Here is a 17,898-nt window from a genome sequence, read left to right as displayed (position 1 = left end):
CACAAGAGAGTTTAAGTAACCTTAGGTTGAAGGGATGAAACCAAAATTTAAACCTTGGCCCACTCCTCCAGAGTCCTCTCTCTTAATTGCAGTGATAAGACCTGCTTTCTCGATTCCAGTATATATTTGAAACTGAATGGATCATTTAAAATGTATCTTCATAAGGATATTAGCAGTAAACAGTTAATATTATACTCTTAGCTATGAGAATATAATCGATTGCTTGTGAAGTAAGTATTTACAGCTGTATCTTGCCTGTTTTATGACTTCAGCATATTGGACCAGCAATCCCAGAAGTCAGTTCTGTCTGGTTTAAGCTGTACATTTACCACATCACCAGGCAGGGACCACCTTCTCTTTTACTGTCCAAAGGTACAAGACTTCGAAAACTGCCAGACATATTCCAGGTATGTTTCTGAGGTTTTTTGTGGGTTTTTTAAAAAAACTTTTAGTTTTAATTTTTGAGGAAATAGAAATTGGTGAGCAGTATTATAGGTAATTTTCTTAATTTTTTAAAAAATGTCTAAATGCCATGCTGTGTATTATTCACTTCTTTCCCATAGGGTTACGATCGATTACTAATAACGTCGTGGGGTCATGATCCTGGGGTGGTTCCTACATCGAATGTGCTCACAATGTTGAATGATGCTTTAACACATTCGGCCGTTCTGATTCAGGTACGGTTTCCTTATTCGAAACAATCAGCTTCGGATTTTTTATTTTAAAGATCACAGTTTGTCTAGCTTTCTGCTGAGCCACAATCACTAATTTGTCAGTAATTTGACATTTGTCAAGCTGAGATGTAAGGAGTCAGAGCTCTGGATTTCAGTTGTGGCCTTTGTTTAGTAGTTTGGGGAAATGGTGGAAACAACATGGGCATTGAAATTAGACCCAGTTTGAGTCCAGCCTCATCTTTTGCTACCTGTGTGACCCTATTTTCTTTTAACAGTATCTTTAAAATTGAGATGCACTTCACGTACCAGACAATTAAATTGTGTAGCCCAGTGATTGTTAGTGTAGTTACAGATGTATGCAGTCATCACCACACTCAATTTTATAACATTTTGCGGTTCCTTTATTTCTCACTTCCCTATTCCACTGTCCCCGTCCATGCGCCCCCCACCCCCACCCCCAGCACAGCTCTTAAAATAATCTACTTGCTGTCTCCCTGGGATGCCTATTCTGGGCATTTCGGATACGTGGAATCATATATAGTATGTGGTCTTTTGTGACTGGCTTCTTTCCTGTTGACAGGATTCATCATGTAGCATGAGTACTGCATTCCTTTTTTTTTTTTTTTTTTTTTGTCTTTTGTCTTTTCTTGTTGTTGTTGTTGCTATTTCTTGGGCCGCTCCCGCGGCATATGGAGGTTCCCAGGCCAGGGGTTGAATCGGAGCTGTAGCTACCGGCCTACGCCAGAGCCACAGCAACGTGGGATCCGAGCCGCGTCTGCAACCTACACCACAGCTCTCGGCAACGCCAGATCGTTAACCCACTGAGCAAGCGCAGGGACCGAACCCGCAACCTCATGGTTCCTAGTCGGATTCGTTAACCACTGCGCCACGACGGGAACTCCTGCATTCCTTTTTGTGTCAAAGTAATATTCCCTTGTATGACTGTCCAGCATTTTGTTTTTCTGTTCTTCAGCTGATGGACGTTTGGATTGCTTCCACCTTTTGGCTGTTATGAATAATAATGACCACTGTTTAGGTATAGGTGTTTGTGTGGACGTGTTGTCATTTCTTTTGGGTATATCCCTAGGAGTGGAAATGCTGAGTCATATGGTAACTTAACTGTTTAAGAAACTGCTAGGCTGTTTTCCAAAGTAACTGTATCATCTTATAGTCCCTCCAGCACTTGGTACTATCTGATCTTTTATTACGACCACCCTAGCAGGTGTGAAGTAATGTGTTTTATTTTTATTTGATACATAGTGATATATATTTATTCATGCGGAGCCATTTGTTGACACCCTGTTGTGGGGGGCTTTGATTTCAGGCTGTTCATCCTGGCGCTGATTGGCATCAGCATTGCCTGGTGCCCAATGTGCAGTCAGCCCAGAGTGGGCAGTGTGTAGCATTTTAAAGATATTTCTCCTAGACTTAGTTTCCCATCTGTAAAATGAAAGTGATAATATCAGCTGTTTGCAACAGGAGACGATAGTGACAGCTAATGCTGGGGTAAGCATTTTTAGCCTTAGGATTGTTGAGAGCATGAAATGAGAAGGCATACGTGAAGTATGTGGCACACCTCTGGTACATAAAAATTTCATTAATTCATTCAACTAACAGTTGTACTTGCCCTATTCTGTGGTAATTAATGTGTGTATACAAGCAAGACATGGTCCCTGTCTTCAAGGAACTTTAGTTGCATAAGCAGTCGCTTCCAGTTTTTTTGCTGAGGGCTGAATAGAGTTATGTGTGGAAGCATTAAAGAGAAGTATTCATCCAGCCTTGGGGCAAGGGGAAAGGCTTAGGGAAAGCTCCTTAGAGAAAATGAGACCTGCACTAAGTATAAAAGGCTGATTTAGAGGCCAGGGAGGCCAGTCAGAAGAAGGTTCAGCATGAATAAATCTCTGGATAGAGTTTTTTTTTTCCTCTTTCTTCATAACTATTTCCCTGGCCCTTGGAATAGTGCCTGACTCAGAGAAGTTGCTTAATGAGTAGTGAATAAATGAATAGGAAGACAAAGTGCTCGCATGTGCTGGGGCCTGTAAACTGTTAGGTGATTTTGAGCTGCTGAATGCCGGGGTGATGGTCAGAGGTGAGTCTGGAGAAGTAGCTGGGCTCTGAAGGGCAGCGTACCTTCACCGTCCTGCTAGCGTGCTTAGACTTTACCCTTTAGATTGATGGCAGCCAGTAAAGAGTGCTAAGCAGGGGATTGACACGATCAGTTGCCGTCTGGAAGATCAGCCCGGAGACTGTTGAGAATGGCTGGGGGGGCGGGGGAGAAGACACCTAAGCCAGAGGACCAGTTAGGATTCAGTGTTGGAGACCAGATAAGAGATGAGGACAGCCTTGGCCTGGGAAGTGGTGATGAGCATGGAAAGGAAGAACTGTTACAAATATAAAAAATAGAATTGGTCGGGTGTCCGGAGAAGGGTGTGGAAAGAGGAAGAATGATTCTTGCAGCGCTCGGCCTGATAAGGGAGGTTGTACGGGAGCGATTGGCCTGAGTGTCAGCATCAGCACGTGGGTGGTAGTGGGAAGCGTGAGGGAGGATGCACGAGCCCTCTGGGGCACACGTGAGGGGCGGGGTGGAGGAGACGACGTGGTAGAATGGCTTTGACAGCACGGATGGGTCAGACTGCCTGAGGTCACATCTCCGTCCCACTACTTAGCAGTATTAGGCAAGTGAAATAACTTCTTTGAATTTCAGCGACTTCATGTGCAAATTGGAGATAATAAAAGTTCTAATCTTTATATGATTGTTGAAAAGAGTGAGGCTTGGCTCAGTGGGTTAAGGATCCAGCGTTGTCACTGTAGCAGCTCAGCTCACTGCTGTGGCACGGGTTTGACCCTGGTCCAGGAACCTCCATATGCTGTAGGCACCACCAAAAAAGAAAAAAAAAAAAGAATGACTAAGATGGATGATCGGATGATCTTCATAAAAGTGCCTTAAAACATCTGTGTTTAGCACATAGGAAAATCTTAAGAAAGTTACGGTGGCAGTGGTAGTGGAAGAGAGTGAGAGTTTTAAAGTATGTTGAAGGAGTTTTGTCTTTGTTGAAAAAGAATGCTTCTTTCTAAACCGTAGAAAAAGATTCATCTGGCTAGAACCTAAAACATAACAAAATCAAAGACTTTTGTTAAAACCATACTTTTATAGTAACTGTCTTGTGTAGGTTTAAAATCATGAATCTATCAATGGAATAGAAATAGAAACAAGATGTCAAAAGTATTTTCAGGTTGTTAAATGAACCAAGTAAAATGAGTGTGCTTTTCCCCTGAAATTATTTTTTCTTTTATATCACACTGTCTTGAATTTGAATGATATATAGGTCTCTTTTAAAGGGAAAAAATGTTTATAGATACCCAATGTCAAGTTTTCTTTTAAAATCATTCTAAATAAACATTAACTTAAATTCCTCATGCTTGTCATTCTTACACAACTATAAAACCAAAACAAATTTAGGGATTACATACAAAATACTTTAACAGAATTCAAATGAACATTAGAAGTGATGGACGAAACTAAATTATTATGTGTAGCGTGGGAGTGGGGTGGTTAGACTCATAGATTATTATAAATTTCACTTTTGAATTAATAGTAAATTCACATGATTCAAATATAAAACACTATTAAAAGATGCTCAGAGAAAAGTATCACTACCCTTCTAACACTCTACCCAGTGGCCACCCCCTAACTCTCCTCCAGCTCAGACAGCCTCTTTAATTTCTGCTGTGTCCTTCTAGAATTTCTTTATGCACATGCAAGCCACTACCCACTGATATACCCCATGCTGTTTCCATTTAGCAACTGGAGATCTTTCCATTCCAGTTTGTAGAGAGCTTCCTCTTTTTTGCAGCTGCATCGAAAACATAAACATTAATTTATTTAACCAGCTCCCTACCGACAGGCATTTTGGTTGTTTCCGATTATGTGTAATTATAATGTTGCAGCAAGTAATTCTGAATGTGTCATTCATTGCAGGTTTTTGAGTTTTGCATTCTGGTCCATGGCATGCCAGGTGACTTTGGGGATCTTTCCACCACTTTGCTCTCTTAGCACTGCAGCTCACCCTTGTGCCAGGGCACTCTGATCTCAATCAGGCTTCACTTGGCCTGTACACTCAGTCTGAGACACGTTGGCCTGTACACTCAGTCTGAGACACGTTGCCTTAATAGGTCAATATAGACTTAAGATTGCCCTTGCTTGCTGGAGAAAAATAGAAAAGTGTCAAGGACGTTTCGATGCATTATGACTGGGGAATATCCCATCACGAGGCACAGTGTTATTTATCACTTGAGTATCTCCCATTGAAAATACAGGTTTCGTGTGTACGTTTCAACTTGTGTTTCTTCCTGTTTAGGGGCATGGTCTGCATGGGATAGGAGAGACTGTCCACATACCTTTCCCATTTGACGAGACAGAACTCCAAGGAGGTACCTCACTTTTGAATTGTATCCATTTGACTTCTTTATGATTAATCTTGTCAACAATTTGGTGGAAACACAGCAGGAAGTGAATTCTTAAAATTTTTAAGTTCTAGGGTCTTACAACCATTCTTTTAAAGAGGATTGGCAAAAGGCAGTTTTCTGCCATGTGCCTTTTCCTGCCAAGAATTAATAGAATAAGATTCATTTAGGACCTAGGACTAGAAGGAATGAATACCAGTCTGTCTTAGAGATGATGAGACTAAGTAGGTATCTACCTAGATGGAAGGCTAGGCTTTCGGTATGTTGAGCCTTTTAGTTTCCTTTTATTGTTTCTTTATTTGGAGGTTGTTGGAGAAGACAAGTCAAAGGGAAGATTTTGTTTAGAAAATTGATTTTTTTCCCCCCAATGTTACATACCATTTTTTTCAAGGACTTTTTTGGACTCTAATGAACATTTGTATACTAATTTACAGTTTATAGAGAACTTACATGTATTTCCTGTTTCAGCATTTATTTCTGCTGTTAAATTTTGTATATGCTATTAGAAAGGTCTTGAGTGGATTGCAGAGTTTGAGCTAAACTAAGCTGGTTAGAACCAAGGGGGGAAAGCCCTATTTAATGTTTTCTCTTTCTGGAATTAGATGTGAGCTAAAATAAATTTGATGAAAGATACTCAGAATTTCTGTAAAACAAATTCTTTCTTCATTTTCTTTAATATAAAAATACCTTTCCTCCATTGAATATTAAGAAAGTATAGATATTCAGGGAGTTCCCGTTGTGGCTCAGTGGATTACTAACCCGACTAGTATCCATGAGGATTTGGGTTTGATCCCTGGCTTTGTTCAGTGGGTTAAGGATCTGGCATTGCTCTCAGTTGCTGTGTAGGTCACAGACACGGCTTGGATCCTGCGTTGCTGTGGCTGTAGCTTAGGCCAGCAGCTGCAGCTCCAATTTGACCCCTAACCTGAGAACTTCCATAGGCTGTGGGTGCAGCCCTAAAAAGCAAAAAAATTAAATTTTAAAAAGAAAGTATAGCTATTCAAAAGAAAAATACTCTGATTAAAACCTACATATATTTATATACCACTTGTGTTTCCTGCCCCATGCAGAACTGCTATTCTGAAATCTATTTTTCTTGTTCTTAGAGCCATAATGCTTGGAATTTTAGAGAGCAGTGAATAGTTCAAGTAATTTAACTTACAGTAATTCATAGAACTTCTTTTCCAAAATGTTAGTCACCATTGTCCTCTCCTCCCCCAAAGTATGAAAAGGAAGAAAACTTTTATAAGTATCTTTTCCTTTTCACGTGGCTAGGCTGCAAAAACCTCACATTTAAAATTAAGTGTTCTCTTGTGAATAACTGTTCAAAATTTGGAGAAGAGAATTTTCTTATTTAGACGTTTCTCTGCAGCTAATCCTCTGATACGTTATAAATTCTGTGGAAAAACTGATTATTCCTCAGAAAATACAGAATAGTGACAACAGGATCTTAAAAATCTTAAAATCTCAAGAACTGATTAATAAATCTCTTGCCTTGGCAGATTATTGTGTGAATTCTAAAGAAGAGAAGTATTCATATTTGGGTATAGAGCATCTTTCTCTTTTATAAGTTTGCATATTTATGAAACTTGAGCTAATATCTAAATAATTTATTAAGGATATAATTTCAAGTAGCTTATTAGTTTTAGTTTTAATACTTTTACTTAAGTTTTTTAAAAAATAAAATGTGTATTTAATGCATTTTCCGGTAGAGGTCCACTGAGTGTTTGAGGCACTGACTGGCTCTATTTGCTTACTTAGCAGCAAGTAATTTGTTCTTTTGCCTTCTGAAGGCTATAAAGATATGTGTATAGCATCCCTGTATATTCACAGATATTTCTTTATTGGAATCAGTCTTGAGAAAGTATAAAAGTAGCTCTAAGAATTGCTTAATAAAAGGAAAGTATATTTAATTTTTGGTGTTTTATTATAAAACTACTTATAATGTAATGTCAATTCTTTGTTCTTAGAGTTTACTCGTGTCAATATGGGTGTCCATAAAGCACTGCAAATACTAAGGAGCAAAGTGGACTTGCAGCATTTTTGTGGATATGTCACCATGTTGAATGCTTCCAGCCAGCTTGCAAACAGAAAACTCAGTGATGCTTCTGATGAGAGAGGTTAGCCAATAGTTGGGTTGTTTGAATTAAGATAATTGGTATTGAGCATATCACAAACTTAATATTTAAAAAGCATGGAGAATTTTGTGGGAATGTAGACTTATTTATGAGAGTAAGTAAGTCACTGACATATGAGAAAATATTGTGACATTGTTGGGACAAATGTCAGTTATTCAAATGGAGGAAACGCTAAGTGACTAAAAGTGATGACCTGGGGTTGGAATACAGAACGGTTATTAGGTGTTAGCCCTTTACTGTTATATTTATGTTTATAGGCTCCAATTTAAGTTCCTTTATGGGGTGATGGTTTCAAAATTTTAGTCTCTTGGTAAAACTGTTTTCAAACTAAAATGAGCAGTTTTTCAACTTTCCTTTTCTGTCCAAGGCACCATTGTCTCGGTTAGGCAGTCCTTAAAATCATATCTTTGTCCCATCCTTCTTCTTTCCCACTCTTTCCAGTCAGTCTCCAAGTTCTGTGAATTAGTCTGGAAATGTCTCTCACAGGAGTTCCCATTCTGGCTCAGCTGTAACGAACCCAACTAGTAACCATGAGAACCAGGGTTTGATCGTTGGCCCCACTTAGTGGGTTAAGGATCTGGCGTTGCCCTGGGCTGTGGTGTAGTCACGGATGCGGCTCACATCCCCTCCTGTTGCTGTGACTGTGGCGTAGGCTAGCAGCTGCAGCTCCAATTTGAACCCTAGCCTGGGAACTTCCTTATGCCTTGGTGCCGCCCTAAAAAAGGAAAAAAATAAAAATTAAAAAAAGGAGAAATGTCTCTCACATCCATTTCTTCCCCTCTCTCTTCTTTAATTCTCTGTAACTGCCATTTTAGTCTGAGGTTTGATACTTTAAACATGTTTTATTGCAACCATGCTTAGCCTTCCTCATGTCACTTGCCTCCTTTCTCTCTCTAACCTGTTCTGCATATTGACTGCAGCTAGTTTTCCTCACATAATGTTTTTCTTTCTTTTTAATTTAAAAATTCATTTTTAAATCTTACTGATTGTTTCCTCTCTGGCATAATTTTGTCTTGTATGTACGTGGCCTTGGTTGCCATGGTGCCACTTCTGGTCCATGACTCTAGAGAATCTTTCAATTCAAGTGTATCATTGATTGACTACATTCACTGAACCTCTTAGATTGAAATCCTAAGAGAATATGATTTGTTGCCAACCACCCAGTGGATTTGATTGTCTCCCTTTGAGTTAGATATCCACTGCTGTTGTGTTTACCTTTGGCCAGAGGAGTTGGGTTGCTTTCAGCAGTTGACTACCAGGTATCGTGGGAGCATCTTGAGAGAAGAGGGTTGTGGGTTAGGCATTCATTTCGAAAAATGTCTGCTACAGCTGTCATGTTTTATTTCATTGATTCCACAAGCATTTATGAAATAGCTCCTTAGGTGCTAGAGATATTTATAGTAGTAAAACCTAAGGAGTTAAAACCCTAGAAGGAGATTCAAGCAGGTGAATCAGCCTACTGGGTAGTGTTAAAAGACCGTGGTAGGGGTCTGCTTTTTGAAGTGCTAACATAGGACAGAGAAGGCATATCTCAGCCCAAGTGAGTTGTCGGAGAAGGCCTCTTAGAGAAGGTAAAGGTTGAACTGAATTTTGAAAAATGAGGTGTTAGCTACCCAAAAGATGATTGTTGTTTATCTGGAGGGTAGTAGCCTCTCAGGCAGAGGGACTCAGACAACAGAGCAGGTCACCTTGGGCAGTAATAGATGAGAGCAGAGAAGGAGGTAAGGTCTTGAAGGTCTTGGATGATCTTTCTTGTCAAAAGATGTAGGAAGTCAGTTATTCTGAAAAGGAATGATGCAATCAGATTGTGTATTTCCATGGAGAGAGAAACAGTTTTGTAATGATCTAAATGAAAATCTTGTCTTCCGCCTTTCGAATCCTTGTTTCTTTAGCCAAGGCTTTACAACCCCAGTGTATTTACATTTTGAGCTGGACAACCTTTTGCTGTTGGGGGGCTGACCTGCTCCTTGTAGAATGTTGAGAATCCCTAGGTATCAGTAGCATCCATCTCCATTCATGGCAACTAAGGCATGTCTTCAAACATTGCCAGATGTTTCTTGGGGGACAAAATCACCCCCCATTTGAAAACCACTGCTTTAGGCTAAAGAGTAGTTAGCGTTTTCCATTGTCATTTTGGTTCTGAAGGCTTCTTTTATGTTACGACTGACTTATTGACAATTTATGCCACCTGTTAGAATCCTTATATTGTGTATGCCCTTTAATTATAAGGAGAACCTGATTTGGCTTCTGGCTCAGATGTAAATGGGAGTACGGAGTCATTTGAAATGGTCATTGAGGAAGCAGCTGTAGATTCAGCCACAAAGCAAAACTCTGGTAAGGTTTTAAAAATTATTTGTAAGCTTAGACTAATATTTCTGAGGTTTAACTTTTTGTTAAGTCATTTGGATGTCATTTGTCTTTTCTTATTATCCATAGTGGACCTTTTCATATGTATTTTCTGGGAAGCATTTTTATATATTTAGAATTATAACTAAAATATGAAAATATGACCTGAGAATTTAAAAGTTTTGTTTTACCTATGTTAATTCTCTCATCTTATAGATGGCTTGCAATTTTTTTTTTTTTTTTTTTTTTTTTGGTAAAAGACTACTTTGAGCATCTGATGAAAGCTGTGTACTTTCTTCCCAGAAGTATGTATATATACTCAAACAAACAAAACCATTCTTTCCTTTCTCAGAGATTCACTGACCCCCTCTGAGTCCTCTCCCCTGCCAAGCCCATTGGTCACGTCAGCAGAGGTGGGAGAATCTGAAAATCTCTGGACCTCCATTAAGAGGTTCCCTGGTCAATCATAATATATAAAAATAGATATATATGATTAATAACTCTATATATTCTCTTGTAGTTGCCACAACAGAAGCAGATTGGGTTCCTCTCGAGCTGTGCTTTGGAATTCCACTATTTAGTTCTGAATTAAATCAGAAAGTTTGCAGAAAGATTGCTACTCATGGCCTTTGCAGGAAAGAGAGGTGAGGGTTTATATTTGTCGTCTTTTCATCTGAGACCTCTTAAGCTCTCAGTATCAGTTGCTTTCTCTTACTTCACACATGATCATGCTAATTGCCTTGCATATATTTATTTATTGAATAAAGATGGCTTGTTCAAGGGTTTTGCTGTGTTTTTTTAAAATTAGATTTCATTATCTCAGAAATTAGGACATGCAAAGCTTTTGGGCACATGTTTTGGTTGTATTTACTTAGTTACCTAGATTTGACACGAGTGTGGTAAAATGGGCATGCTTATATGACTGTATGAACCTCGCTTTTGAAAACATGTAAATGTTTAAGAAATTTCTCTTGTGCACATCTTTTTCTTTTTTCTTTTTTTGTCTTTTTGTCTTTTTGTTGCTATTTCTTGGGCCGCTCCCGCGGCATATGGAGGTTCCCAGGCTAGGGGTTGAATCGGAGCTGTAGCCACCGGCCTACGCCAGAGCCACAGCAACGCAGGATCCGAGCCGCGTCTGCAACCTACACCACAGCTCACGGCAACGCCGGATCGTTAACCCACTGAGCAAGGGCAGGGACCGAACCCGCAACCTCATGGTTCCTAGTCGGATTCGTTAACCACTGCACCACGACGGGAACTCCTAAATTTTCATTTTAAAAGTTTTCTTGGCGTTCCCATTGTGGCTCAGTGGTAACGAACCCAACTAGTATCCATAAGGACACGGGTTTGATCCCTGGCCTTGCTTAGTAGGTTAAGTATCCTGTCTTGCAGTGAGCTGTGGTGTAGGCCAGGAGCTGCAGCTCTGATTCTCCCCCAGCCTGGGAACTTCTATATGTCACAGGTGCAGCCCTAAAAAGCAAAAAAAAAAAAAAAAAAAAATCTTATATATAATGGTTATAGTTGGTAGTAGTTTAAACTTTTTAACAATTTTCCAATTTTGGTTTTACATGATGTTTTAGGTCTTTTTACGCACTGTTACTCCATATTATTGAAACAGGCAGAAATTTCATTGAGAACCATTGAAACTGTTTCTTAAGAATTTTTATGTGATTAATCAATTTTATTGTTCTCTGAATTCATTTATTTAAATATAGAGCATAGCCGTTCCAAATCATGGAACAATTATCAACATAAGGGATAAAGTTGAGGAATTCAATTGAATTGTTAAATTTCTTTAGATGAATAGATATCTTAAAAGAAGCAAATGCATTTAAGTTGCTAAAATTAAACTCTTGTGAGATACTGGTTCTTGTCATTATATTTGTTTAAACTTTGTCCCCCCCCCTTTTTTTTTCAGCCTTCAAAACCTCTTACATTCCAGTAGAAAACTATCTCTACAAGTCCTTAACTTTGTTCACTCATTCCAGGTAACAACAACCAAAAAATCCTCATGTTATTTGCATAGACCTTTTATAGTTTGCAAAACACTTCCATGTTTGTTTTCAGTCTTCACAGCAGTAAGGTATGAAACAAGCACTAATTTTAATTTATAAACAAACATGCTGAGATTCAGAAAGTTACCTGACTTGTACATGATTTCCCTGGCCAGATCTTTAGGGTCTAGAGCTGTTTGGACTGTTCATTCTGTGCAGATGCTTCATTAAAGAGAAATGTGCCACGCATCTACTGTGGGCCAGGCACCATGCTAGCTGCTGATTCTTGGGTCACTGTACTTCCATTAATAACTACAGTGATTCTCCATTGCTGAGGGGAGGTTTTCTGTTGAGGTAGTGAAAACCAGTGTTCTGGACCTTTTAACTTCTCCCCGAGGAAAGAAAGAATACTCTAGACTTGATTTGTAGATAAACTTTTAGAATGGAGTATTTCTGTTCAGAATATCTGTCCTCACATTATGAAATCCATATTTTGGAGTCTGGTTTCATTCATTCTTTCAGTAAAAACTTGTCTGCTCTATGCCAGACCCTTGAGCAGATGCTGGGGAAACAATGATGTCGAAGCCACTGTTGGAGCTCCTCGTACTGTGTGAGACCATAGGCAAGTCCGCCTTGAAATATGCAGGGAATTACAGGTTTCAGTAACTGCTTGGAAGGAGCCAGACCCCTTCACATCTGAGAGAATCCAGTGGGGGACCTAATTTAACTAGACAGCGATGACGTATGACCTGACAGAAAAGATGGGAAAGACAGGCCGAGCTTAGTAGGTGCTAAAGTCCTGTGTCAGAAAGGCCCTCGGCCTGCAAGGAAACGAGAGAAGGCAAGTGTGGCAGAAGCCTTGTGGAAAAGGGGTAGTGCCAAGCGGTGAGGTTGAAGAAGGGAGGGCAGGCCTTCTAAAGAATGGGTATTTTATGCCACGTGGGAAGAAAAACTACTAAAGGCTTTTAATAGGGAATGATATTACTTCTTTTTTTTATTTAAGTACAGTTGATTTACAATGTTGTGCCACTGTCTGCTGTAGAGCAAAGTAACTGAGCCATTCATATATACACACGTACTACACACACACACATACATATATAGATTCCTTTTCTTACATTATCTTGCATCATGGTCTATCCTAAGAGATTGGATGTAGTTCCCTGTGCTATATACAGTAGGGCCTCGTTGCTTATGCATTCTAAATGTAATAGTTTGGGGAATGATATTACTTCTGTTTGACTCTATTAAAAGTTTAGTTACTGTTTAGAGCATAGATTAAAAGCTGACAAGCATAGAAACAAGATCAGTTCAGAGACTGTTGTAATTGTCCAAGTGAGGAATGTTGGCTGAACACCCTTTTTCATTAAAAAAAAAAAATCTGCATGTATCCATAATAAAGGTAATATATGTATATACTGTTATACATGTAATAAGATAATGTATGTATGTTATAAAATAACACAGAAACAGGAATTTCATTGGATGCAATAAGTAGATAAAGGATTTTAGGATTTTTCACGGTACTGCTCCCTCCTCTGGAGTGAGTACCCCACTTTGGAGACCATTGGCCTAGACGATAGTGGTGGCTATGGTGAGAGAATAAAGGAACCTCATTTGGGATACATGTTGGAGGTAGACTCATAGAACTTAGTGATTAAACCGCAAGGAAAGACTGCGGGTGTGGTGAGAAAGGCAAGACCTGAGAATGACTTTCATACTTCTTGATTAGCTAGATGTGTTGGAGAAGGGAAGACTGAGGTGGGGGAAAGGGTCTGCTTATGGATATGCCACGTGTGGAGCTTATGGTGAAGCATCTAAGAACAGCTCTCACATAGGTGCCGGTTTGAGCCTAGAGTTCTGGGGCGAGAGTGAATCTGAGAGCTGGGAGTGGATGGATTATTCTGGTGCTTAGTGCTGTGTGAGGGTTTTTAGAGATTATCTAAGAATTAACTTTTTTCTTACCCCCATGCTCTCGTGGCCTATTATTTCTGTTTGTTTGAAGGCACTTACCATCTGCATTGTATTAGTTTGCACGTGTGGATACCTGTCATTGATTATTTGGCTGTGTGGTGTACATCTTTGCATCTCCTAGAGTGTTTTGCATTCCATAAACATTTCTTAGATAATCCAGGGTCTGTATTTCTCATCAGCTACATTAAGTGGCTTGGTGAAATGTTGAATATAGACATTTTTTTCTCTTGTTTCTCGGTCTTTTAGGAAAGTGCTTCACCACTGGATATCCACACTGAGGCCAGTTTTTCAGGTTTGCTTTCACAGTCATCCTGTGCCGACGTGGGAGTTCCACTTCCTGCAAAGAACTTAATATTTAAAGATGGCATCTTAACAGAATGGAGTGGACGGTCGCCTTCCTCGCTTCTCCTTGCTAATCTCCATATGCAATAATTTGGTTACACCATTGTTGCTCACACTTTCTGCCTTTTTTCTTTCTTAACGTCAGCTTTATAGTGCCAGCCACTAAAAAGCATCCTGCTGCTACAGTGCAGTTCATGCTCAACTAATGTTAAAAGTTTGGGGAACATGTTTATGTTTTCTGAAGTTTTCCTCATTATTGCACCTCCTAATGCAACAAAGAGCTTTTTAGCAGCCTGCACTGTATTTTTTACCCGGAGACAATCTGCGTTTCTTTTATGAAACTGAGGATGTACTTTATAGGCTTTATGATGACTGTTATGTTTATAAGCAGTCGCTATGAATACTGCAATGGTAATTTTATATGTTAGTTTATCAAACATAAATCTTGTTTAATTTTATATTTTGTTACCTACTCTTTAGGGGATCATATCACAGGAAGAGGAGGAACTCTTCCTCTGGAAAGGCTTCTTGGTATTTAAAGTAGCGAAACTATACAGCGATAAACATCCATTATTGAGAAGGGATCTGATGGGGCATTAAGAATTGCTGTGGATGTCTGTAAATTATGTATTATCGGTTGAACATTGTTGAAGGTATGTAAATCAGCATAGTTATGTATAGCTTAACCTTGATTTAGAAGGTCTTAACTCTGACTATACATTGACATCTCGTAAGAAGCTTTGGAAAACATTCTATTTTTAAACAATGTTTATAAGTGGACTTCCGTTGTCACTTTGGGCTTTATATTTTCATAGAGTCTTTATGGAAAAATAGAATTTATTTTCCACTCTTGTAGCTGTGGCTGCCGAACATTGTCACCCTGATTTATTTTTTGTTTAGTAGCTTTACCCATCAATTGTTACGGAATCAGACTTGATGTTTTTAAACCAAGCATTTTGATTTTAGCTTAGAATTACATATTAGAGGCATTAAGGGTATGTCTTCTGATCAGAACACTTTATTGATAAACCTACTGTGAGGACATATTCCTAAGCAACCTGGATGTTAAATTTATGTGACTAGTTTTAGAGGAATGATAAAGAAAAATTGAGAATTTCAAAATGTTTCTTGAGTCATTGGTCTTTTGACATCTCAAATGTCGATTAGAATAATTGGAATCACTTTTTAGATTTTTCAAGTTACCTTCCTTGGGAAGTTTGTGCAGTGTTATTAGTTTAGCTTTTCTTATAGGATAATGGTTTGCTAGTTTAAAACTGTAACCAAACTAACTGGTCAGACAACATATATCTAAAACATTTAAAACATTAGAAAATTTGGGAAGGTTATAACCTAAACATTTTCACTGATACCTTTTGTTATTTATAGAACTGACATTTGTGTGTTTAACATACTTCTGGAAATATATGCCTTTCTTAAAACTGTTAGCATAACCGTGTATTCAATACCATGGCCTGTCTGTCGAATTGAATATCTTAGAGCAGGTTACCCGGAGCACAGTCTGGGCTGTGTTTAGGGTAAATGCGGTAATGTTTAGTTTTCTACTTTGTCTCGTATGAGGTAGAAGCCAAGTCTATGTTATGTTTGTCTATAGAAGGAAAAATGCTAATATTAAAGTAATTTCTTATAACTGTGAATCACTCACTTATTTTTCCAGTAATTGATATTGTACATTCCTAGTGCTATGAGGTATGTATGTAACTTTTATAGTTTTTCAGCCAAAAGTTAAAAGGATTTCATTTGATCAGGGCTCTTTAATCTCATTTTCATTTGCTTTGTCTAACTGTAGTTATTTATTTCTGTATTAACAAGCTAAGCTTATGTTAATGACTTGTACACTAATAAAGAATTGAATGTAGCTGTTGGTAGTGAACCCAGTCGCCGGTGTATTTAAAACAAAATATGGGAGTGATTTGCTGCTATATTTCCTTAGATAACAGAGGAAAAATAGAACCTAATAATGATCATGAATTTTAGGGAAAGTACTGGCAAAACATGGGGTCAACTCTGGTTTCTCATGTGAATGAGGAAAGAAAGATTCGGATTTCCAGCTAAAGACCTCTCAATAGTTTTATGGAGAGAGAATCTGCCTTTTTAGAACTATTAGCAAAATGTGAAAGCCAGTTTTGTGCTTTCCTTTGTGAATTTGGCTTCGTTCCACTCATATATTAACCCACGTAAAGATGCATCGCTTACATCTTATGTGTTGATCCAATTCAACACAAAGGTAAATTAAAATAGAGAATTTATTATTTGCCAAAGAGAATTTAGGAAAGAATTTTTATCCAATTTTTCTGCAAATGTTTAATTTCATTTGGCTTTGTGCTACCTCCCTTCTTTTCTGTCCTTTAATATAGCTTAAACTATTGGCAAACTTTAGAAAATGAGAAAAAAAAATTTCAAAAAGGACATGGTAGGAGTTCCCTTGTGCTGTAGCGGGTTGAGGATCTGGCATTGTCACTGTAGTGGCTCAGGTCACTGCCGTGGCATGGGTTCGATCCCTGGCCCAGAAATTTCCACATGCAGCTAAAAAAAAAAAAGGACATGGAATTTAGTATTATATGATTTCACCTCTTAGGTGGGTCTAAAGAAATACAACTTTATGTTGTTAATATATGATCATCTGACTTCCTTGATTCCTTTTTTTCTTTTTAAATATGTAATCGGGTGGTTTTATTTGTTTTGGGGGGGAACATCGGTTTCTTGTTTCCACTTTTCTCTGCTATTTGCGTTTCTTTTTTATGTTCAGTGTTTCAGAATACGGTTTGTATTTAAAGATTTTAAAATACCAAAACTGTAACTGAGTACAGTGGATTTTTTTCTGGTATGATGTTAATATTATACAATGAGATGTATAAAGTGTTGTCAATTTGATTATTGACACATATGTTTACAAATAAACAGTGGTGTTGATCAAGTTATTGTGAAAATGTGTCTAATCTTCTGTCAGTCCATGTGTTAATTTTAAAAAAGTTATACTTTCAGTGCTGAGGCTTTCTTCTACCTTTTAAAATACATTCACTTTTTATTTTATAACAGTTTCAGATGAGCAGAAAAGTTACACAGGTTGTCCAGGAATATTTCCTACACCCTTCCGTGAGCTCCCCCTAATGTTAACACCTTATGTAAACTATGGCACATTCTGTCAAAACTCAGAAATTAACATTGGTGTACTGCTCTTTACTAAAATACAGACTTTGGTTTCCTCCCGTTTTTTCTCTAATGTTCTTCTGTTCCAGGACCCCTTCTGGGATACCACATTGCATTTATTTAATCATCACTCCTCCTTAGTCTCCTCTAATCTGACAGTTTCTCAGTCTGTCCTGATTTTGACACTTTATGAAGAACACTGGTTATTTTGTACAGTGTCCCTCAGTGTGGGTTTTTCTGGTGTTTTATCATAATTAAACTTGAGGTTGTGCTTTATCAAGAAGGAAAGCACGGGAGTTCCTGTTGTGGCTCGGTGGGTAACGAACCCCACTCGTATCCATGAGGATGTGGGTTCTATCCGTGGCCTCTCTCAGTGGGTTAAGGATCTGGCACTGCTGTGGCTGTGGCACAGGCAGCAGCTACAGCTCCAGTTCAACCCCTAGGCCAGGAACCTCCATATCCCGCAAGTGCGGCCCTCAAAGACAAGAGACCAAAAAAAAAAAAGAAGACGAATAGCACAGAGGTCCTGTCCCCTTGTACACTGCACTGTGTCATGAGGCACATGATGACCATAGACTGGCTTTCTAGCTCTGCAGGTGTTATCTAGATACCAGCCCTAGAATTGGCTACTTCGCAAAGGAGCCCTGGTTCCTTTTACTGCAGAATGGTATTTAGAAGCCAAGATTGAGGTCTGGGAGTGCTTGCTGCTCCTGCATCTATACCTTTTCAGTGAAATGAGCTAAGAGATACAAATATGTATCCTACTCAGTATAGAAGTACACAGCTCTGTAATTATTT

General features: G+C 38.7%; 1 protein-coding gene across 3 annotated transcripts in view; it reads left to right on the top strand.

Moving 5' to 3' along the window:
* Positions 1-16,867, top strand: part of FAM91A1 (family with sequence similarity 91 member A1) — an 87,091-nt gene extending 70,224 nt beyond the window's left edge. For all 3 annotated transcript variants that reach the window (XM_085021716.1, XM_003354982.6, XM_085021717.1), the window contains 8 exons: positions 273-407; positions 564-677; positions 5,033-5,105; positions 7,109-7,258; positions 9,506-9,610; positions 10,143-10,266; positions 11,541-11,610; positions 13,837-16,867. In XM_085021716.1, the coding sequence (XP_084877842.1) occupies positions 273-407; positions 564-677; positions 5,033-5,105; positions 7,109-7,258; positions 9,506-9,610; positions 10,143-10,266; positions 11,541-11,610; positions 13,837-14,022 (957 nt within the window). In that variant the 3' untranslated portion in view covers positions 14,023-16,867. The remainder of the gene's footprint in view (positions 1-272; positions 408-563; positions 678-5,032; positions 5,106-7,108; positions 7,259-9,505; positions 9,611-10,142; positions 10,267-11,540; positions 11,611-13,836) is intronic.
* Positions 16,868-17,898: the final 1,031 nt, after the last annotated feature.

Source organism: Sus scrofa, chromosome 4 (genome assembly GCF_054392235.1).
Source record: "Sus scrofa isolate SSC_HxYL_T2T_F1_AM1 chromosome 4, Sscrofa_HxYL_maternal_Yorkshire_Landrace_v2.0, whole genome shotgun sequence".
Lineage (NCBI taxonomy): Eukaryota > Metazoa > Chordata > Mammalia > Artiodactyla > Suidae > Sus > Sus scrofa.
The sequence above is the reverse complement of the archived record's forward strand: the minus strand, read 5'-3'. Positions and strand labels throughout refer to the sequence as shown.